We start from the raw sequence: 23,587 nt of genomic DNA on the forward strand, positions 1-23,587 counted from the left end.
ACACTAAGAGTTTTTTAAGTGTCTAATGAACAACAGGCACATCCACAGTTCATTGAAGTTAAAGGACAGCTTTCTGCTGAGCGTGGGAAAACTTGATCTGAGGTGTGGGAAGAGGCAGGGCCAAGGCAAAGACACAGTCTCGGGTGCACCATTGGCTGCTGCTGTATCAACGTGAAGTATAAATACGTGTATGAGGTTTTCTTGTGGCTTAGATATTCTTAACACAACTTTGTCTTGAAGTTGTGATTCAAATGCGTAAGAGACACAGGGACTATAACATTTCTTCCTCTATGGCTCAAGCAGTGCTTCTCCTGCTTTTATTAACATATTTATTTAAGGTAAGAAAAACATTCCCTTTTTGAAGGTGGATAATTGACGGTTGAAAATTGATGGTCCATGATTTTGACTGCTTTTTTGTGGTTCTAGCAGTCACAGGGAGTTCTCAGTCGTTGCTACTGAGCATTCCCAGTCTTCCTTCTATTTAAATTGTTGGAAGCTCTTTTGAGATCCTTAATCTGCCTTATTGCCTGTTGTTTCTGGTTTGATGTTGTTTTCCAGAAGAAGTATGAGATCCCAGCATCTTTGAGTTGTAAGCTAGCTCATATTGCTGCATAAAGTGTCACCTTTTGGACACTGCAGAGACATGCATGGCGAAGCTGGAAATTCAGGGTCATTCTGGGACCCAGGGGTATACTCTGGCTATGCCTTTAGGAAGTGAACTTCTGCAAGAAGTATTCTGCTTTCTGATTGAAAACTGCTATTTGTGGGTTAGACCTTTGTGTTTGACTGACGTTGGAAACACCATGTACATAGGAATGCATGTGTCTTGCTGCTTAATTTTTACACTTTGCAATAGTCTTGTCCATATTTGTCTACATTTAGTTTTTGTATGTGTAATCTTTATTTTACTTTTAACTTAACGTGCTTTGCAGCAAAGCTTTGTCGATTACTGATGCAAATACCACTCTCTCCTTTGGAGAAAGTGAAATTTGGAGTGGTGAAACACTGCTGTGGTACCCAGCCTCCTGGAATGTTCATCAAGAATATCCAGATAGCATCTGGTTGCACTGGCCGATTTTGAGCTTGAGAACAAGTGATTTTTGTGGAAGCCATCATGCAGCAGTTTGTGATCTGCCTTAGTCAGGGAAGTTTCCTTATTGTTGCAGAGTACTTGAGGGTGCCTGGCTCTTAAGCATGGTGGAAGGGGGTGAAGTAAAATGTGAGTTCAGTATCATACCTTAAGCAGTAGTAAAAAACAGGTCCTTGGGGAGGTCTGTGAGAATAGCACAGTATGATAATTACTTATACCGAGTTAGTTTCCCACTGTTTGCAGCTTAAGGACTTCTTGAGGCGGATGTAGTTGTAGTGCATCTTGTGAGCTTCAGTGTAGTTCTCTTCTGTGAACTTGTCCAGCCTCCTCTGAAACCCACTGAGACTTTTAGTGCTTGTCTTAAGTTTGTCAGAGAAACTATTTATTTTGTAAAGAACTGACTCTTTTTGTTTGTTTTGAATCTGGAGCATACCACGTAGACTTCATCCTTCACTGTTCTTGTACGTGAAGAGAAAATGAAAAAATAATTCTCTGCTCACTTCTTCTTAAGAAGAAGATTTTATACTTAAGATTTTACAGACCTCTGTTGTATTTACCTCCAAGTGCCTCTTTTTCAGACTGGAGAAGCCTACCTGAGTCATATGTTAAGAAGTAGTCAATTTCAGAAGTCAGTAAGTGTTTTTTGTTTAGGTCTCCTGACTGGTGTGTAGCTTGCCTAAAGACAGGTTTGAACCTTAGGTCTTTGTGGTCAATTTAGTTGTTGATTTTTTAAATTGCTTCAGTCTTTGGGTAAGGGCCTTAAAAGTACTGACCAGGTGCTGGCAACAAGAAGGAACATTCTCAATCCTTCTTGTCAGATATATTATAGCAAAATTTCTGTGTACACTTGCAAATTTAGTTCTTGTTTTTATGTGTAGGAATATAGATTTATGTACAGTAAAATGGCATACAATATTGATGATGGTGGAAAATTACTAGAAATGGTTAATTAAATTATTGGCAAATATACATTTAAAAATTATCTTTGAAAGCAGATTTTCCTGCCCTTTGGATTGTCTCAACCAGATTGTTTTAAAGGAACAGAAGCCAGCTATACACCCATCAGTTAAAAGCCTCCTACTTTTTCTGGAAAAGTGTTCCTTAAGCACTTTGGTGTGTGCCATCAATATTAGTCGAGTATGTCAATTCAAGGACTTCCCTCTTGGAAGCATTAGGTACCCTCTTATAAAGAGTTTATAGAGGTTAAAGGTTTTATAAAGTCTACACTTTAAAAAGCATGATCTGACCTCTGAACATTGATAGATTTATAGTTATGTTAGTTTGTCATTAGTTAGAAATTACCTTAAACCAAACTGGGTTCCAGAGTGTATTGTATTAAAAAATAAAAAAGAGCTTCGTGGTTTTGCTTTACATGTTTTGGGTTTTTTTGGGTTTTTTTTTTTTGTTTGTTTTTTGTGTGTGTGTGTGTGCGCACGCACACGCTAGATTGCTTTACAGGACACCACAAAATAATAAAAGTCCTAAATTTATTTTTAGTGTACTAGGGCTCCTGTTTGATTTTTGTTTTGCTTTGGTTTTTTGAACTACATTTTGAGTTCATTGCTAAATGATGGCATTTATTTGTCATCCCAATTCATAAAGAAAATAAGAATGGAGCTTAATAGACTGAACTGCAATCTTTTAATGTTACGTGATAGCGATTGGCATCACATGCCTCAATATTTCTGAAATTTAGAGGTGTGATTCAGATTTATGTCCTATTAGAAGCAACCTGTAAGTTTCCGGTTCCACATGAAGTTCAAACTCAGAAGAAACCTGCTTCTCTGAAAAGCTAAGTTGAAGTCCTTCAAAGGCAGGTACAGTTATTAAAAAGGTAGTGTCAAAAATACAGACTTGTGTCTAGAATGAATTAACCTCTGTAAGGAGTTGAAATGCTGAACAAAGTTTGTACTGCCACATCTAAATTGGATTGGTAGAGAGGTGTTTAATGAATTATTTATTTGCGTATAGAATGTTGCTATTTCTTATTCTGAGATATTTGGAAGTTGTGAAAGTGATGCTGCTGAAGTCTTTGCCAAGTAATGTGAGAATAGGACCGAGACCTCCAACTCAGGTAACAGTGATTGCAGTATGTACATTGCAAGAGAAATCTCTGACCTTGTTTCTAAAGTGATGACAGATTTCTCTTTTCCTAGTAGGGCATATTTGGGTCAGCTGACATGGTTTGGCCACCTCTGGAGAGAGAAAGATAAGTAGAACCTGTAGCTGCAGAATTTGTAAAAAACTGAGGCTTCTGAGTGTCACACAGCAGGGCTGGTGATACTGGTCCACATAAAGCCTCTTGCTAGCTGGCAAGGTCTAGGTAAAAGTACTTAAAATTGTCAGAATTTAATTATCTAGAGGTTTATTTTCTGCATTTTCTATTAAGCTGTATTCATGTATGCTTCTGTTACAGGGTACAGAGAGTCTAGACTGTGACCACGTGAAAAAGCCTACTAGAGCAGTTTTGATGAAGTGGACTGAAATGCCCAAAGGAGAGAATCCAGACTATTATATTGTAATGTACCAGCAAGCAGAGGCTTTCAGTCAAAAAGTAAATTTCATCAATCTAAGTGATAAGTACTTCCATTCTGTATTATGCATACCAGTAGTTAATAGCAGTGTGTTTGCTTGTTTTAAAAAAATAATAACGTAAAATAGCAAATAAAGAGAAAGCTTGGAAAAACTGTGCTGAATTCTGTAATCCCTGTCATTTATGTGCACTCTTACAGAGCCCTAGTGAAGCCAGTGTGACTTAAAGACTCTTGAGTATCTTGGTTGAATAAGAGCAGATAGGCTTATGTTCCGAGTTAAGGATATGCAAGTTCTTCAAGTTACTGGGGTTTCCAGGAGGATTCTAACTTCTCCAGGAGGGGCACAGACACTGCCCCCAGATGTCTGTGGGAGGGTTTGTTCTTATTTTGAGCACAGGATGTTCTGGAACTTAAAGAAAATATGAGGATTTTAATATGAAGGTGTTTGTTAATAGTTTGATTTCTAAAAGGTTTTGTTTTAATTGTGTTGGGTATTTTGCAGTTTAATTGCAGCCTTAAGTTTGATGTGCTACAATATAAGCTACTCTTTTAAAAACTTCACAGATCATTAATGAATTGTATTTTTATTACTTTTGCTATATCTAGAAATTCTTTTAACTTGCAGAATGTAAGAAACATTTCTAAAGTCAAACAGAAACCTGTCAGTACTACAATTCTGCTTGAGGAAGATAAGAAGTATGATATTACAATAGAATCCCTAAAAAATGGCCAAATGTTAAGCGTAAAATCATTTAAGACACGTAAGTAAAGTAGCACAAAAATATTTTGATATTGTTATAGTTAGTCTAGTACTGAAGATTAAAGAAGTAGAGGTTGAAATCCTGAGCTTGCTGATGTATTTAGAAACTTTGCATCAACGTATGTTTTCAATCGTGAGGTGTAGAAGGAATAATTTTATATAACTCATTTGGTTAGTGTAACAGTTCTGCAATATGGAACTGATATAGAAGTTCGGGAGATTTTTAAACATTACAGGCTGTGCTGTAGTACAGCAGTTCTAGAGGAAGAAATTTATAAAAGAGGACCATGGAGAAAGTTACTTAGGGATGGCAATTTCATATCAACATAGGGTTGTGATTGTTTGACTTATATAAATTAAAAATATTAAATATTTTTGGTTTTGCTTTATTACAGTTGCTCTTCAGAAAGGGTCTTAGTATTGTGGCTGACTGGGACAGACTTTTTTTAGTATAAGAATTTGTGAGCCTAGCCACTGAGCTTATAAAAACATAATTTATAGCTGTAAATCTCTTCAGTACCACAAGTCCTACTAAATACTAGAATGATAGAGCTTTCTAGTCTTAATTTTTCTAATTGCTTTAAAATAGTTTATAGCATTACCTTTGTGCACATTACAAGCTCACACTAGCTTTGGAATACGGTCACAGATCTGAATAAGAACAACAGCACTGGGAAAAATGCACAGCATGCTGAAAACATTGCAACAGCCATTGCCTGCTGAAAGTATGTTCAGCAAGTTACGTGAAATAATTCATGGTTATGCTACTAATGTGCTACTGCACTTGACGTCTATTACCTAACTGATGTTCTAGCAAAGCATGTACTTTTACAGCTATACAGTCATTAAACTGTTCACTTTTACCTCTGTTGTTTCAGACGTAAGTTTACATACCATGACAGTAAAGAAGAGCTTGGCTCCCTTAATTGCTCAGCAAGACATTTAGACTTCTGTTTTGCCACTGCCTTTCCCTATTGTGTGTATCCCTCAACCTTTCCCAGTTGTGTGTATAACTCATCACTTCTTAAAAAGATAGTTACATTGAGGCGATAAAACTTCAAGCTAATTATTTCCTTGTGATAAAGACAGTATTTAGTTTTTTCTTGGTCTTCTAGGTGGAATTACACAAAATGACATCAAAACATATGTGACAGCTACTACAGTGTCTTTTAATTGGACTACAATGACCAAAGAATTTTCAGTTTCGGTTTCACTGAATGATACTTCTCAGATTATGAAAAATCCCAGTGGATTCTTTGTATGGAGAAATTTGACACCTGCCACTGTGTACACATTTACGTTTATATTTGAACAATTACATCTTGAATTTATAAATGTGTCTCAGTCACTGGATGTTCAAGCTGAAACAGGTATATATTATTTGTTGTAGTCACAGTGAGTGCAAGGGTACACTGCGTATTTTCTAGGAGAGTTAAGAGTAAATTGTAAAAAGCCTGTGTTCCATTTTACAAGTTTTCATTGATGTGGATTGTTACATTTCTAAAAGCTGAAAGAAACAGAATGTAAATAACATAGGTTATTTCTAGTTAATATTTCTTAGTATTTTTAGAAACAAGAATTCGAATTGGTATGTGCACATATTTTAAGCAAACTACAGTTTTAACAGTCTAAAATAGAGTCAAGTGAACACTGAGGGTAAGCATTGTGATTATTACAGTGTATGGGTTGAATTTGCTGTATAGTTTCAGTGAAAAGGCAGGGAAAATCCTGAATTTGGTAAGGATTTAGAAAACTTGTCACTGATCGGGGTTATGTTTTTGTACTGCTGAGTGGCTAACCTAGCTATGCTGTTTTGTACTGTGAGAGGTGCTATGACTTGATTGTGTAACTTCAGACTTTTAACGTGCTTCTCTGATAATGCAACTTAAAATCTTTAAAATTAGGAACACTAAAGAAAGGATTATATAGGCTCAAATTCAAGGAAATAACTATTTTCCTAAACTGCAGAAACTATTAAAAAACAAATTATGTGTCAACTTCAACCTTAATATTAATAGAATTAACCATCAGAAATTGATCTTAAAGGATGATTTTTTTTCATAGAGTAGGATAAAAATTATTTTTATCCTATTTTTGCTCTATTTTTATCTCTTATTTTTGCTTCGGTGGGTTGTAGTGAATAATCTTTTAATTCAGCCAGGTTTTTTAAGACACTCAGGATTTTGATAGATAATGACTGAAATTTTTGGAGTTTGCAGTCATCAGTTAATTAAATGCTGTCCTCATCAAAACATCTGTGTAATTATAAAGAATCTTAAACTGTCATAAATGGTACAGAATATCTTTAAAATCCTGTCCCTGTTCACCTGTAGGCACCTGTTCCCAAGGGTGGGTGGCATTCCAAAGCAGCTGCTATCAAGTGGGTAAGAAGAGCAAGCCGTGGAAAGTGGCACAACAAATCTGTGAAACATCTTCACGAGGGGCGCATCTTCTTGACATAGGGAGTGAAGAAGAACATGGTTTCATTTTGTCTTATCTCCAGACAATTAGACAATTAATCATGTTATGGACAGGTCTTAGTGACCTGAAGGTCAGTCTATTTTATCTTCTTTGCTATTACCTTTATGGAAGCAGGAGAATTTTGACAATCTAAAGCCTAATTCTTTGGAATAAGAAATGCTACACAGTAAATTGATTATTTGTTTGTACAGTTATTACCAGTTAGGCGTAATGATTCCTTCATATCTATAAATACTGAAAACATTTAGTAGTCCATAGCTGGGAAAAAAAGAGATAAAGAGATATAGTTTATACAGAATGCATTCAAATTTTTTTTTTTTTTTTTTGGTGGGTATTTCATAGGGATATTGTTTTGCCTGTAGGTGGTGCTGCATCCCCGGATTTTAAATCTTATTCCCTACTTGTATTAATTACTATGGATATCAAAGTCTGGGCTTGACTTTCTGAGTTTTGATGCAGGTCTGAAATGTCAGGTGTCGAACTTAGCAAGGTCTGTCCAATACGGATGCTGGATGGGTCAGTGGAAGAAGGGATAGGAGCAAGGTATTTCTTGTAAAAAATTTCCTGTTCCTCATATTTGGGATAGAAAGGTTCTTAATGCCAGCTCTCTTGTGATTAAATGACTCACTGTGGTGTGGTGTGTGATATGGGAAGAGCTACACAGATAAATAAAAGTATTGGGAAAGTTCTCAGAAAGATGGAAGCATTCTGCCAGAAATGTGGGATGCAGTCGTCCTGTGTTTAGGCTTAGTGAAAGCTGCTTTTGTGGTGAATGTCAGAAGGCTGGGAGAAAGGCACTTTTTTTCAGTTTGGAAAATCTAGATTCTGAAATTTAATTTTACTATTATTCTGATGAAATTAATTTTAAAATAAATGCTGTGGAAAACAGTAAAAACAAAGTAAACTTTTTTTGTAAGGGCAGGAGGTAAGTGGTAAACATGTCATAGATAGAAATATTCTTTTTTTGCAGACTCGTTAAATAGTCTAATGTGGCAGCACAACAAAGCAGAGTGGGATAACATGCAAACTGAGGAAACACAAACCTCTTTAGGTTTGTGGTTAGAGAAGCACTCTAACCTTTCTGGTTAGTAAAGGACCTATAATATGGGCATTTTACATGTAATATTGTTTTATGCATGAGATATTAGAATTGCTGTAATTTTAGCATCCTAGTGATATTAATTGTAACCAACTTGGTGATTTAGAAATAAGGTAGTATTTGTAAGATGCTGCCAGAAACAGGTGGCCCATGAAAGGATAATATTTTTGCTTGTCGGAATGAGTGCTAGGAAGGTTGGGTTTTTTTCTTTTTAAACTCTGGTTGCAATGAAAAGAGTTAATTGGCAGTTTGGAATTTGACCATTAGTCAACTGTTGAGCCATTACATGCATTTTTATGTTTGTGGGAGTCTAGTCAGTAAAATTAACTAGATGAGTTCCTTCTAAGAGGAGCAAGAGATAATAGTAAAATATTTGGTTTTCAAGCACTTTCCTAAATATTTGTACTTAATTAGTGTGTTCAAGTACTGTATGACCGTGTTGCAGTCCTTCTAAGCATCATTGTTGTCATTTGCTTTCATCTTGAGAGAGCTCCAAATTGCACTTTCACCAAATTGTACTTACCCCAGGAGTTCAAAGATCATGAGACATAGGCTAGGAATTGCAGGATTTGTTTAAAATATGAGATAAAAATTACAGTTTCAATTATTTTTGCATTCTCTTTCATGTTTGGACCATTAGGGCGTTAAGTTTCTGTTTTCAAGTTTTGTCCTCCTGTGGGCCTGGAAATATTCTATGAAAAAGAAGTTAAGACTATAACCTACTCAGAAGATTTCAGCAGCCTTAGGAACTGTAACAAGCACTGTAACACTCATAAAAATTTGTGGCATTGTCAGCAGGATTAGTTCTGTAGCAATTTGTAATCTTGGAGTTTCTCCATCTTTAACCCTATTTTGATCTGTATCTGCATTCAAACCCTGCCTGATGAGGGTGAGTATTCTTGTGGAAGACAACAGGATCCCAGGAGATGTAAGTCAGTGCATTGGGTAAGAGTGAACAGAGCATTTTGGGGATACCCTCGCATCTGTCCTGATGCTCTGTGCAGTTCTTCAGAGTTAGGAAGTGGAAAAGGTAGCTAAAGACTGTTTACTGAGGCTTCTCTTACAACCACTGCTACAGAGGTTTGTGTCATAGCAGTAGCTTGTGGCTCCTCTGCTTGCAGATAACTCTGGTGCACAGGAAAATGAGTATAAGAAGATATGCATTGGTCCACATAGTATTTTTGAAATGGCAAGCTAGACACACAAGTCCTTCTCAAAGTCAAGTTGAATTATTTCATAACATTTTGTTGTTTTCTCAGAGAAATGGGAAGAATATTTTTTCTCTTCCCCTTCCCTCCTTTTGAAAATCTTGGACAAAACGGAGAAACAAAGGTAGCATTAAAATTACAGTGGTACCTCAACTTTTCTCCATTACGGTGCTTAAAGTGTTTACTTAGATTGTAGGGCCACGGACTTGCTATGCCTGAAAGTACTCATGCTGGTGTACCTCCTGAGAGTGCTCCAAAGTCATGCGTAAATGTGCTGGGTTTTGTATTAATCCCCTGTAAACATTAGTATATGTTACTGTAATGCAGACTGAAACATGTTTCCCACTAGAGGGGTCTGCATTGCAATGAAAGCATATTCTACATCCATCTTTCCTCCAAAACAGCATGTCGTTCCAGTCGAGTATTCATAGGGCTCTGCTGGAGAAACTGCTGAAAGTACCTCAAAGGTTAGAAAATTGGAGTCAGGTGTGAATGAGTGTCCTAACTGCTGAGCTACCAGCAAATAGGAGAAAGGGAGAAAGATAGCATTTCCTCATCTCCTTGAGAATCTAGTCCTGGATATTTTTCAGCCAAACTCTTTTGCTTTCAGACTGAATTTATGAATATTTTTGAGTGAATGAATTTTTTTCAAGTGAATAACATTTTTAGAAAATTATCCATCCATGATTAATATGATTAATAGTGATTTTTAAAGGATTGTTCCTAATGATTAAACACTCTACATTAGCCTTTTGTGGCTTGTATTATATTGTTTTCTATTATTACCTTATAATCTTTTTTTATAGAAGGGATAGAATTTTGCACTGAAATACTTGCTTTATTCAGAATGTTCCTATTTAATTGAGTTGTATAAGTGAAGTATGTAAATTTTGGATGTTTAGGAGATACGCTTGCAATGAGAAAAGCCTTAATCGTCAATATATTGTAAAAATAAATGAAGTTTTTATTTAATTTTTTTCAATGTAGGAAGAAGGCCAGCTCTTATGGACAGATGGATCTCCATATCTTCTAAAGTCTGGTATCTCAGCTTTGTCAATGATAGCAGAGAATGAAACTGACTGCTATGCCCTTCAGAGAGATCCCACTGGTCCAGGCTATTTCTTCACAGGATTTTTCTGCTATATACAGCTACCATACATTTGTGAATATGAATGTAACTATATTTTTTCCAATCTTTTGCATTTATTTTTAAAAGCCTTTCCCCAATTAGATTTATCTTTGATGATATAAATATCAAAAGAAAAAGGTTTTAATGATTTTCAATTTTTTTTTCATTTTTGGTGTTCTTTTTCAGTACCTGTGGTACCAGAAAACTTCACATTTAGTGTGCAAAATATCAAGCCAACTGAAGCTTTATTTATGTGGAGTGCTACAGACACATGGCTTAAGTCAGGCTTTGCACTTTTAATTATGTACTATTTTGATCAGTGGAAACCATACATTCTGAACTTGCCTGTGAATACAACTCAAACAAAAATTGTACAGCTGTCTCCTGGCCTTTGCTATAGTTTTTTATTAAAAGCAAGGAACCCAGAAGGGGCACAGACTATCTTAAGTCCAATACTGAAAGTCGAAACAAGTAAGTTACAGAAATAAGTAGCAGTAATAACCAGATAATCATACACTTTTAAAATTTTTTCTTCAATTACACTGTTCTTTATGTTGATACTTTGTCTGAACATATAAATAAATCCGTACATGAATTCTGATTCTATGATTTACAAATTATTATGCTGGTGACTGAATTGTTGGAAGAGGTGTAGGAGACCTAATGAAGAACTGTTTTAAAATGATTGATTACAAAAGTAGTGTGCATTGGACACACTTTCTGAAATTCAGTAGATTTTTGCAATTTAATTTGTACAGACCAGGTTTTAACTAACATGAGTAATTCAACCATTTGTCTTAGATTATGTTTCTGATTTGACTAAAGTACAAGAGAGAGGACCTAAGTGAGGAGACCGAGTTCTACATAAAGAGCTGGGTGATCTGGAAGCTATCAGTTAGAGTATTGTGTTAGATACACAATCAAAGTTTCTTTGTTTGATTTGCTCTAATGCTACTTAGCATTTATGTAAGTAAGTGTGTACTGTTAGCTTTTCAGGCTGTATTTGAGAAAAAAAAAGTTAGCTGTTGGTAAAACATATCAGAAGCTATTATTCTTTCTTTATTCCTCATCTTACTCAATAGGACCATTGCACTCCACGAAGTTGGAGGCTACATATGTTTCATCTGCAGAGATACATTTAAAATGGAAGCCTCCACCGCATTCATCCAGCGCTTCTTTTCATTACTACCTCATCAACATTTTGGATACTGAAACCAATATCTGGGAACAGTTATCAGTTGAAAGAAGCAAGACATCTGTAGTAATAGGAAATGTAAAACCTTATCATCAGTATCAGGTATATTTACAGAATGTAGCAGAAAAAGGAACTCTAAGCTGCCATGAGAAGCCTATATTAATCACAACAGGTGATGTATCCATTTTCTGGAGGTTTTTGTTCACTAGACAGAGTTTAAATTAAAACTACAAGGCACAAAATTATTTTTGAGGCCATGTACAGATTATACTTTGTTGGGATGTATTGTGGGAAAGTTGTGGGAATTCGTTTCTATTTTCTTTGCTTACTGATTCTAACCTTCAGAACCTGCCAAAAGAGTGAACATCGCTATTCCTTTATTTGTCACCTACTTACAGCACTCTAATATGTGCTAAAGAAGTGACATCCTATTTAATAAATATTTATGGTTTACACATTTGATTTTAACAAAGTAGAAACATTACCATGAAGTCTCAAATTCTGTAGGTGAAGACAGATTAATTTATTTTTCTAATCACAGACACTATGACTCAGATTGTGTCATCTTTGAAACTGTATATATCCAATGGAATGGAATATGTTTGTAGAATAAGTCCCTATTTGTTACAAGAAAACAGAAAGCAGATTCTGCCTGTAACAGGTAGTTGCCTACAAACTATTTTAAGAAATAATTAAATGAATTAATAGTTTTAAAATAATGAAATATTTAGGAGAAAAAAGAAACCAAGAGGCATCATTGGGAAGTGATTGTAAATTGATAATAATTTTGATCTACAGTTTCATGCTGACATCTTTTTCTTTAATCAAGCTGTCAGTCCACCTACAGCTGTTTATGTTCACCCTAAGGACGTACAAGAAGAGAGTGTAATCCTTCACTGGAAGCTGCCACAAGAGGGTCAGGAATCCTACATTCAAGTGAAACCTAATGCAGACATTGGTGAAACAAAGAAGTTTTTATTAAGCAATACAGAAGAATTTAAGGTTGATTTCCTAATTCCTGGAATGACTTATGAAATAGCAGTGGTGACTGTGAATAATGGAAATATGAGTGAACCTAAGACCATTCAATGCACTTTAAGTAAGACATCTTTTAATGGTGGAAACTACAGACTATACTACATGTAACATCAGTCTCATTATTGTCACTATCATCTGATAGATTTGGTAGATCAAGTCAATTTGCCAAATAGCCAAGGTTCAAAACTAGAATATGAAATGTACTAATCCAACCCCAATTGTTAACAGCAAAGTAGATGCTGTTAATTTTCAAAGAGGATGCAGCCTTGGAAAACACATTGGTAGTACTGATAATTCTGATGAGAACCATAGCTAGGAATCCTGACCCCACTGACAAAAGAAACTGGGTGAATCATTGATTTGCACTGAAATAGGAAAATAATGGAATGGTTGAAACAGATTGTTGATTTTTGGACATGCATTAGTTGTTCTGTGAACTGTGTGAGAGAAATTACCCTGCTCTTGGTGAGAGAGTGCTAGGAAAGGACTTTAGAGTTAGAAGTAGGGGAAGCTGAAAGATAAAAGCTTTACATTGCTTATCAAAGGGTCTTTCCTGTTAGTTTACCGAGATGTTGAAGTGCTTTTGGCATAGTATAAATTTTAGGCATATGTGAAATGAATGGGTAGGATTCACTTATACATGTGATTTGTAAAGGCTGCAGCTTTGTCACAGTCAAGTTAAAGGTATATGAAATGATGTGTAGCCTTTTTTTTTTCTCTAAATGATTTCAGTATTTTGGAGAGTAGCAGGCTTAGTCTTTTTCAGTTATTTTTTTTTTTTAAATGTAGGATGTATTACATCATTTGAGACCCAGATGTTAGAAAATTCTAGATGGGATTTTTCACAGCTATTGGAGCCGGTAAGGGATGTAAGGGAATTAAAATAAACGTGTCAATATTGCATCCATCAAACATCTCTCATTCTCCATGCTCAGATCCCTGTCCACATGTACATTTCTGTATATATTTTCAGTTATCCTGACTTATCTTCTTGGTGTGGTTGTGTTTGAAATGGTAATTCATTGATACCTTTGGAAACCTGACATGCTTTGATTCATAAATTATTTTGCAAATGCTTCAGGATTCTAGTAATGAACACCTAAAAAGATCAGGTAATTTATTGTTTCTGAGCAATGACATGTTTTATTATGGTAGCAATTCGTTTGCACTGGGCAAGCGATTTCTCAGGGCAGTCGCTTCAGATTTATTGTGTATTTTTCATTGAATTTATTTTCAATGGATTTAACGCAGCAATTTTTATTTCTTCTTTTAGAGCCCAAACCTGTTCAGATTGCAGTTCCTTATGTGCTTTATAGCAATGCTGTGGTGTTATTTGTTCGCATGCCTGATGCTGGAGTATTTGATGGCGTTTATGTTACAAGTAAAGAAGGACCTAATGTGACATATATTTTAAAAAGTGATGGGAAAGTAACAATTGAAAACCTTACTGCAGGAATCGAGTATGATTTCTTCATTTCCACAAAAAGTGGAAAAATGTTGAGCTCCTTTTACCATGTATCTGGTGTAAAAACATGTGAGTATTTTAAGTTTAGATCACATTTTGCCCTCTGTTTGTTTGAATCTGTTACTCATTGTCTTAACTTGTATTTCTCCACAGGAGATATAAGAAGTGTTGGATTGAACAAAGTCTCGAATTGAACAGTAATGCATTTTATGTTCTTCTATAGGTCTGGCAGCTCCACTCAATGTACGAGAAGGTAACGTTACAGACACTTCAATACAGATTGCTTGGGACCGTGCTGATGGAGATTTTCAGCAATACGAAGTTTCCTGTACAAATTGTGCAAGTGCTTTCAAGGTATGTTTTTTAAAATACCACTTATATAGGCAATACAGTTAATTTTGCAGTCTTCTATTAAGTAATCAGAGGTTAATTAAAAGCTAGATCTCCTGTTAAAATAGGTGGAGGTACCATTTAAATAAGCTAAGCAAATTTTACATTCTGTGAAAGTTGTGTTTGGTTTTCTAGGTCCAGAAGGTCAAGCAAGAAACAGCAACATTTCCCAACCTTACTCCTGGTAAGCTGTACAACTTTACAATTCGAACAGAAAAGGAAGGTTTCAGAGACAGTATTATTGTGACAAAGGAAATAGAGACAGGTGAGATCACAGTCAAATTCAGCTTTTATTTTACTCCATCTATAGGTCTTGCTTTCTTCTTGAATTTTGTTTTTGTCTCAGATAGAGAAAAGTAATTCAATTATCTTTATAACTTCCTCCTTATCTCTTTCATTATTATTTTCTTTATTCTTTGACTGCTCAGGTCCTTTAAGAATTTGAATATAGTTAAAGTGTACAATAAGCTACCAATGTGAACTTCATAATGACTCAAGCAGGTGTACAGTCCAGTAACTGATACTTGCATACTCTCTGGGTACCAATATTAGAGAAAACAGACTTAGACTTCTCTTTAATGTTTACTCTTTCACTTCAGTGCTAGTTTGATCACAGGTTTTCAGAACTAAATTAGTTTTGTGATGTTCTCTCACTGGCCTCTCCTTACAGTGTGACTAAATTTGGGGTTTTCTACATTTAGTTTTATTTGAGTTATGACATTTGATCCTCAGCAGCATAGTTCTGTTCTATTCTAGTTCTTCTGGCTGCTAGTGGCTTCCTTCCATTACACATTTAAAAACTATTATTTCATTGTTATGTTTTTTCTTTCTAAATTAAAATTTCTCAGATTTTTCTGGTGCTTTTTCTCACTTCAGCAAGTATGTTCATTCTGAAGGGTTCTTTCACTTTTGGAATGATGTATCTTCTCTCTATCTATATCGGGCTTCCACTTGTAACACAATTTTGTTGCTTCTTGTTGATGGTGCTGTGAATAAGTCTTTTCAGATATCACCAGAAAGTAAGTACTCTGGCCAGTAAACTTCACATTAAAATTCTTGAGATAATATCAGTTCACTTTAAATAAGTGAACAGTTCACTTCTTTAAATAAGCATGATCTTATTCCAGTGAAACTACATTAAAACAGAGTTCAGAGTCTCTGAGCTGCTTTCTGTCTTCGGTAATGTACGATCAGTGCAATAGATACTGAGATATCTTGCTCCAATAGGAAATGGTAGCTTTATCTTGGGTGTAGGGATTCATCGTGTGGAGAGAAAACGGTTTTGGTCATTAGGCCTAGAAAAAACCTGGACCAGACTAGCAGCATCACTATTGAGGGCTAGCAGAGGAACTTGGCAGTGATTCTGACGCTGTCTTCACTCTAGAGTTACATCGACTATTGCATTGCTTTTTGATTATAAAGTTATAGCTAGTAATAAACTACATAGTATCTTAAAGTTTAGAGGTAGAACTGCTGGGGAGATCTGCCTTATACATATGTATATAAGTATTCTTACTAGAGGACCTCCATTCCCAGCCGGAGAGGGGAGCAACATGAGGCTGTTGGTGCTGTATTTGTGAGAGTTCTATTGAGTGTCTGTGATCTGTGTGGCCAGCCACATATATGTGTTTATCTGTGCATGCGCCTGCTGGGAATACAGGTTCAGCCTTGCTGCTATTTGGACCTGGTTGTATGGCATTGCAGGCTGTTGGACCTGGCGTGTTATATTTTCCTCTACTATAAAAAAGTGAAGTATAGTATATGTGATTGAAAAGGTTCATAGGAGGACAGCAAGTGTGGTCAAAGATAAGTAATGTTTTTCTTTTAAGGAACCGCTGAGCTAAAACTGATACAGGAACAATGACGTAATGTAAAACCATTTGTGAGAGAATAAGTCATGGAGAGGTAATTATGGAGTGAGTTGCTTTAGATATTTATAAGCATTGATAAGTTCCCCTCTCAGTCTTCTCTTCTCCAGGCTAAACAGACCCAGGTCTTTCAGCCTTTCCTCATAAGAAAGATGCTGCAGTCCCCTAATCATCTCCATAGCTCTCCACTAGTCTGTCTCCAGTAGTTCCTTGTCTCTCTTGAACTGGGGAGCCCAGAACTGGACACAGTACTCCAGATGTGGCTTCACTAGGACAGAGTAGAGGGGGAGGAGAACCTCCCTTGACCTGCTAGCCATGCTCTTCTTAATGCACCGTGGGATACCGTTTGCCTTCTTGGCCACAATTGCTCCCTCATGGTCCACCTGTTGTCCACCAGAACTCTTAGGTCCTTCTTTGTGGAGCTGCTTTTCAGCAGATCAACCCCTAACCTGTACTGGTGCATGGGGTTATTCCTTCCCACATACAGGATCCCGCACTTGCTATTGTTGAACGTCATTCAGTTCCTCTTGCAGAACTTCTGGCTATGTGATATTATGTGTAATGATTATGGTCATATGTTCAAGTGGAGACTGAAGACATACATAAAAGAGAAATCTGCTGAGGTTTTCTAAATTCACAGAAATGACCTTTAGCTCAGGAAGTCCTTGGGCTGCAGACTGCAGTCTGGGAGATTACTGAAGAGGCTGTAATTCTGTGCAAGTCTTGCTTTTCTGTAGACATACGTTTTTGGCCACTGTTGGATACAAGATACTGTGCTAGTGAGGACTTTGGTCTCTGCCCAGTATGTTTCCTCTTATACTGACATTTATTTTCTTGAGGAATTGCTTTTGTGGAACTCCACATCAGTGATGTCAGAACTGCAATGAGTAGGATTACAGGGCAGGATCTCTGAATAACAGAAGATCGTTGAGATCTGGATCTCATGGATAACAGAAGTCCCTATACACATTGCCCCAATGGTATTAGTCTGTGTGTCCTTGAGATAAGCAAGGACATGACAATTTTTCCGGAGTTTTCATTGCATTCTGATGAAATGAGTCCTGTCATAGAGTAATGTATTTAAAACATATTTTAAAAGTAATGGGTTTTTTTTATTGTCACACAGCACCAAGCGCAATTAAACATCTAAACTATAGCAGAGACTCTGAATCAATAACTGTTACCTGGCAACCAGCCCAAAATATGTTTGATGGATATGTTATTTCAATAAGCAGTAGTGTCTTCAATGAGGAGAAGATGTTAGCTTCCACTGTGAGGTATGAGTATTAGATTTAAAAAACAACTGACATGAACTCAAACCAAATGTTTCACTGTAAATTTAAAATAAGTAGCCTGCAGTGTTGCTGATATGCGATATATATTTGATGTTTTAGGTGCTATATATTATTATGCCTGTGAGAAAAAAGATAATTTTAAGAATTGCCTTTTTTAACAAATTACAGATCTCATGTAATGTGGCTGTGCAAAGAAGGGGAAACCAAATACTGCACTGGAGTGAGCACCAGTAGAACCTGAGTGTCGTTCTGGATGTTTAATTTAATCTTTTAAGACTTTCTAGTGGTTGAACCTGCTGTGAACCATAGTGTAATGCATTGTATTTCTAAGTTTTATTACACTAAAATAGTTTTTGACTGACGGCTTAGACACATATATGCGCACATCATGTGTAAATAATATTCATAATACCATAAAGAATTAACATATAAAGATATGTACATTTTTTAAATCCTAAAGAACATAATCTCCTTTTTAAAATCTTTGTAGAATGTACAAATTTGAGCGTCTTCTGCCAGGAACTGAATTCTTAATCAGTATTGTGACAACCAAAGGATTAAAAAGAAGTCACCCCACCATCCTCAAGATTAGCACCTGTAGGTTCATGGTTTATTAATAATTTTTCATGATTTCAGATAATTAGGGCTTTTACATTTTGAGGTATTGTCTAAGACAAGGTGTTCCTTATTAAATCAATGCGCCTTAACAATGGCTGGATTAATGTATGTTTGTCAGTCTTTTCATTCGAAACATCCTTGGAAGTTACTAAGCTTTTAAAATGCAAACAAGTTCCTCTGTAGTTGATGAGATTCTGCCTGCAACCATATCAGTGTTAATATTAAGATGATAGAACTTTTCCATAATAATTTACAAACATTGATTTTATTTCTGTTTCTATTGCTAATATGTAGAGGTGAATTTATTTTACATTCTTAAGTACAAAATAAAATGTATTTCTACACTGAACTATAAATCAGTGAATTACAGCAATGTCTTCTGTAGATGTTAATTAATTTGAATTAATATAAATTATTTTGATATTAAATTTTGCATCCACTCTGATCTTTACCTCAGATCCTGATCCACCGTCAGATTTACAGGTGTTTGGGCAAGAAGAAAACACAGTCTATTTTTCTTGGAAGCTACCAAGAGGAGGATTTGATATGTTTCAGGTGAGATAAGAATGCGAAGAAACCAATGCAATCCTTTACCTTATTTTTTTTAATTTCTCAGTGAAATTATCATCCTCTATGTACTGCATACCCCAAAATAAATAAATGTCTTTATAACCCACATAAGTAAGGGCAAGAAATACTGGGAGAAGATCAGTTAGATACCTATTTCACATTAGATAACAGTTTTTAAAAATTTTATTAAATTATGCTTTTAAAAGCTTTCAAAGACTGATTTTGGAGCTAGTATTCCATTAGTACAAAGCTACACTGATCTGAATGAATGAATAGCCAGTTACTCTACCACGGCACAATTTGCTGACGTAGGCTGGAATGTTTTTGCAAACATTAAAATAAAATTCAGTTCTCTTGTTCATGTTTTGAACCAGTTCAGGTATTCTTTTGTATGTGGTCAGGTCATTTTTACCATCCTGTGGAAAGTATTTGTCATCTGTAATATTGATCTTTATGGCACAGTATTATTGTTTGGCATCTCATAGAGCAAGCAGCCACATTAGACAGTGCTTTGTCCAAATAAATGAGCTTTTCTTTAAATCTTTAATGAGACAGGCTTCAGTAGACTGGTTGCTTAGTAAGGTGCACCTGCATAAAAGGGATCATTTTACTAATCATTTAAAATTAATTATCCCAGCTCACCAACTTTCTATGCAATATATTATAGTTTGTAGGGCGAAGAGTGCACAAAAGATACTTTCCTAACATGTTTACTCTAGATGTAAATCTTTAATCTGTAGCTTTTGTTCTAGCATTTTGCAGTGTTGTAATTCTAATAAGGTGATGACAGTCTCCAAGATTTAGTGTGTATTAACCGGTACTATGCTGGTAAAATATACTGAGGGAAATTGGATTGTTCCTACCCAAATGAATAGCGGCTGAATCAAAGTACTTTCAGGTCACTGCCATGTGTAGAATATCCCTCTTCTGTTGGAGGAAATAAAGAGTGACAGGACAGGACACACTGATGAAGGCAGCTGCAAACCTTCCTGATCTCTTAGTACTAACTGCCACACCTGAGAAACCCATGTGTGCATGCTGGAGATAATTGTCTAGAGCTCTCCTCTGCAGAGCAGACACAGCATGCATCTTGTCTTTCAGTAGTGCAGAAATGAAACAGTCTGCAGTAACAGTATTGTATGTCCACAGAAAGGACTATCACAGGAATGTTTTATCATCACCTTAGAATTGTCTGGAAGGTCAGAAGGAATCCTCACAGCCTCTAGGAGTTAAGTGCCCAAGTTTCAGTTCCTCATTATCTCCACCACTGTTATTCTCTGCAGTAGCTCTAAACAAGTGTGTTTTCAAGGTGTACCAGTGAGCGCAGTTGAGTAGCTGATTTCTTGGGACAATTTTCATAATCTGAGCTCTGAACAGTGCATGGGTGTGTTCTGGTTAGTTAGTTTTGTTTGATTTTGTTTGTGGGGGTTTTATCCAGAAAGGTACAGAGATTTTGGAAGCGTCTTAATTGTAGAAAGATTTTTTGTTTCATCCTATTGATTAATCTTTAGCCTGCTCTTCTACCGCTTGGCATTCTGTCTATCTTGTTGTTCAGCTCATCAGTACAGCAGTGTGACTGAGCAGTCAGAGTACACTTTATGATCCTTTCTGCAAGAGCAAAAGCATGCACCTGTGAGCCATGACTAACTGCACTTCCTCCATCTACTTTTAAAAACTAAAGTCACTGCTTTTGCTACTGGGCGAATAAGGAATCCTAGAGTAGCATATTCTTGATTTTTTTTTTTTTGTCTTTGAAAAGTTGTATTGTTGTAATTGAAATGTTGAAATTGTTGTATAAAAATATTGTACATATTTTTATATAAATAGGTAGTTGGAATCTCTGAACATTACTTTTATGAAATGACATAGTCTGATACAATAAATTCTTTTTCTTCCATAGCTTTCATATTGTCTGATGAATAATGAAAAGCTGCTTACCAGAACTGTTTATGACAGCAGAGCTGTAGTGAAAAATCTGGCCCCTGGGACAGAATACTTTTTTCAGTTAAGGACACTTAAAGGCTTGGATTTCTCTGTGGCTGTGGAGAAGTCAGTCATCACAAGTAAGGGAATACCTTATAACTTGCCTTTTTTTCTTTTTGAAAAACGGTAAATGTTCAGAGACATTTAAATCATCATGACTCAAAAGCATCACTTGTTTCAAAATGAAACTTTAACTTTGGGGGCAAGTTCCACTGGTTCTTGTGATAGTTGTTTAAACAGGAGCATTGTATGTAACTTGATGGGGTTGAAGTTGAGGAGTCTAAACATAGCTGCAGATACCTGGTTGAAAGAAATGGTGCACTCAAAATTCTTCCAACTCTAGCAGAATAAGATCTTAACCAGAATAGCATCCTATACTTTAAGAATTACTTTGCATTTTGTCTGCAATTGTTTCTGCATCTATTAAATTCTTGCAAGCCCATGGTCTGAAATTGGAGGATTGCTCCTGTGCAAGGCCACAGAATGCTTAAAAGAGTGAAATGAATTGTGCTTCAGACAGATAGTTTAACAAAGTCCAGAAATCTAATCTGTATCTTGCACTCATTTTCTGTCTCTGAGCAAACATGGATTTTCCAATGCTCCTGTGATAGAGCATAAAACGAAGAGAGTTTGTTTATGGCAGAGATTTGAAGGAATAGATCTATGTTGGACTCCGGACTGCCAAAAGAGATAAAGTGCAGCTAAGTGTAATCAGAAAATAAATCAACTTCCAGATTTATACACACACGTCACACACCTCCTCCCTTCTTTGATGGATTTTCTGTGGTATGTTTAGACTATAACTCCTTAACCCAGTTAATAGTCAAGGAGACTCTGCACATAGTTATTCAAAGATGAGTGAATCTCTGAAAAAAACAGATCTAGTCCTCAGATTCTTGTTATTCAAATGCAGCAGAATAATCATCATCATGGTCCTGAAGGTGCTTCTTATTCTCAAGCAAATATTTTCAAGAGTCGTGGAGTATGGCTAGATTATGGAGAGTGTACTCTATCATTTCAAAAGCAAACCTTTAGTATTTTTTTCATGCTGAATAATCTAGCCCTTAATGGAATTATGCTAATTAGTATTTTTCAGAAAGCTTCAAGCAAGATAAATCAAAAAGCTGAAAGATTCATTTTTTAGCGGGAATGGAAACATTTTTCTTTTCTAATCACATCTGTCCTGCACAGATTAATAGAGGTGCAATAGAGGTGCTATTTAGAAATAATTATCCGTGATTTTCAGAACCTTAATAAAACCAAAAGGAATATTTGTAAAGGAAAAAAGGGATAATCACTGAGGGTATGCAATTTACTGTATCCCTGAGTGAACAGATGAACAGTTTTCTAAAATTATATGGGCTATGATGTATTTTAGAAAACTTTTAAGTTAATAAAATCTTTACTTCTGTTTTCAGTTTTCTGTTCTCATTCTGTTTCACCAGTGAGCAATGTTACTGTTTTTACAGAAGATTTCATAAGTCTGGATTTTCTTCCATAAATTACATAGTGCACACAGGAGGTACATTCCCAGGTTTTACTCTGTGCGGCATCATGGCACTGTTTACTATACATCCATACAAACATACTTCTAAAATTTGTATGAATATTTCATGATGGAGTGAACCCTCAAATCACTGAAATAAAAAACATTTATTTTTAAAAGTTGGTACTTTTCTTACAGTTTAAGGAATATGCATTAAATTTTTCTTTGTTAATCTGAATTATTTTTACTGTAGAACCAGCTGGGATATGTGGTCTGGCATTAAAAATGGTGAATTCTTCCTCTGCAACTTTAATGTGGAATCCAACCAAGAGTAACTTCACTTCTTATAAAGCATCTTTATCAAACAACACCTTTATAAACAAGTTCAGCATTCCTGGAGCACTGACTGACTTCAGTGTTACAGAGCTGACTGCTGGAGGCGTTTATAATTTCACACTGCAAAGACTAAGAGGAAATATTGAAGGAGCTTCTGCTTTCATTGAAATTGTAACAGGTCTGTATGTTTTCTTGGTTTCAGTCCTTGGGGGTGAACAGTAGCTGTCAATAACAGTGCACTTTAAGCTTCGTACATCTCACTTGGTAGAACATTGGAATTTCAAAAGAATGTAATAGTTTGCTGTGATTGTGGACAGATGGTAATTGTGCCCTATTCAACCTGCATATAGTAATACATTACTGGAAACATAATTTCTTTAGCTGTGCTGCATTTCTTTTGACCTCTAATAGTCAAAATTTTTCAGGTCTTGTCCCGCAAAGAGTTACCCATGAGCTAAATTTTACCATATGTGATTTCAGTAGGGTTTTTGCAGTGAGTGAAGTTAAACAGGTTTACAAATGTTTGCAGAATTAAGGCTTTAGGTTGTAAACTACTCCATTCAAGGACTGTTCCTTGTCAGATTTCTGGTTAAAACTTAATGAGGTAAAATCTCAGTCTTGACATGTATCTGAAGTTTACTGTCATGTAACAATGTAAAATACAGATGAAATTTAAAGAGAAGAAAGATGCACCAAAACCACCTCAACCAATTACTCTTACTACTTTCTTATACTAATTTTTATAGGGTTTTTCTGTGGCAGTGACATGATGGTATGTGAGAGACCTGAGAAGTGTTGGAAGTTGTCATTGATGGACCTTGTTGACCAAATGTCTGCTTTTGGGATCAGTGCTAGACAGACTCTTGGTGCTTCTGCATTAGTCAGGGGCACTGAAACACGAGGTCAAAGGGAGCCTTTAAAATAACGTGACATAGGGGTGAAAATTCTTACATTTGTTTTGAGGTAATATCTGTTTAAAATGAAGAAGAAAAAAATCTTGTATGTTTTTTAAAGTTTAAACGAGGACCACAATGCTATAATA

The 23,587-nt window shown here is 35.8% G+C and overlaps 1 protein-coding gene across 1 annotated transcript in view; it reads left to right on the forward strand.

Annotated features, from left to right (window-relative positions):
- Positions 1-647: 647 nt before the first annotated feature.
- Positions 648-23,587, forward strand: part of PTPRQ (protein tyrosine phosphatase, receptor type, Q) — a gene marked incomplete at its 3' end in the record, with an annotated part of 85,503 nt that continues 62,563 nt past the window's right edge. Inside the window, exons 1-14 of the mRNA XM_010141470.1 lie at positions 648-767; positions 3,507-3,644; positions 4,250-4,385; positions 5,500-5,754; positions 11,384-11,598; positions 12,295-12,595; positions 13,808-14,068; positions 14,223-14,353; positions 14,525-14,654; positions 17,384-17,534; positions 18,043-18,149; positions 18,628-18,725; positions 20,641-20,803; positions 22,463-22,723. Coding sequence (XP_010139772.1) covers positions 648-767; positions 3,507-3,644; positions 4,250-4,385; positions 5,500-5,754; positions 11,384-11,598; positions 12,295-12,595; positions 13,808-14,068; positions 14,223-14,353; positions 14,525-14,654; positions 17,384-17,534; positions 18,043-18,149; positions 18,628-18,725; positions 20,641-20,803; positions 22,463-22,723 — 2,467 coding nt within the window. The remainder of the gene's footprint in view (positions 768-3,506; positions 3,645-4,249; positions 4,386-5,499; positions 5,755-11,383; positions 11,599-12,294; positions 12,596-13,807; positions 14,069-14,222; positions 14,354-14,524; positions 14,655-17,383; positions 17,535-18,042; positions 18,150-18,627; positions 18,726-20,640; positions 20,804-22,462; positions 22,724-23,587) is intronic.

The sequence above is a fragment of the Buceros rhinoceros genome, unplaced genomic scaffold, assembly GCF_000710305.1.
Source record: "Buceros rhinoceros silvestris isolate BGI_N320 unplaced genomic scaffold, ASM71030v1 scaffold11298, whole genome shotgun sequence".
Taxonomy (NCBI): domain Eukaryota; kingdom Metazoa; phylum Chordata; class Aves; order Bucerotiformes; family Bucerotidae; genus Buceros; species Buceros rhinoceros.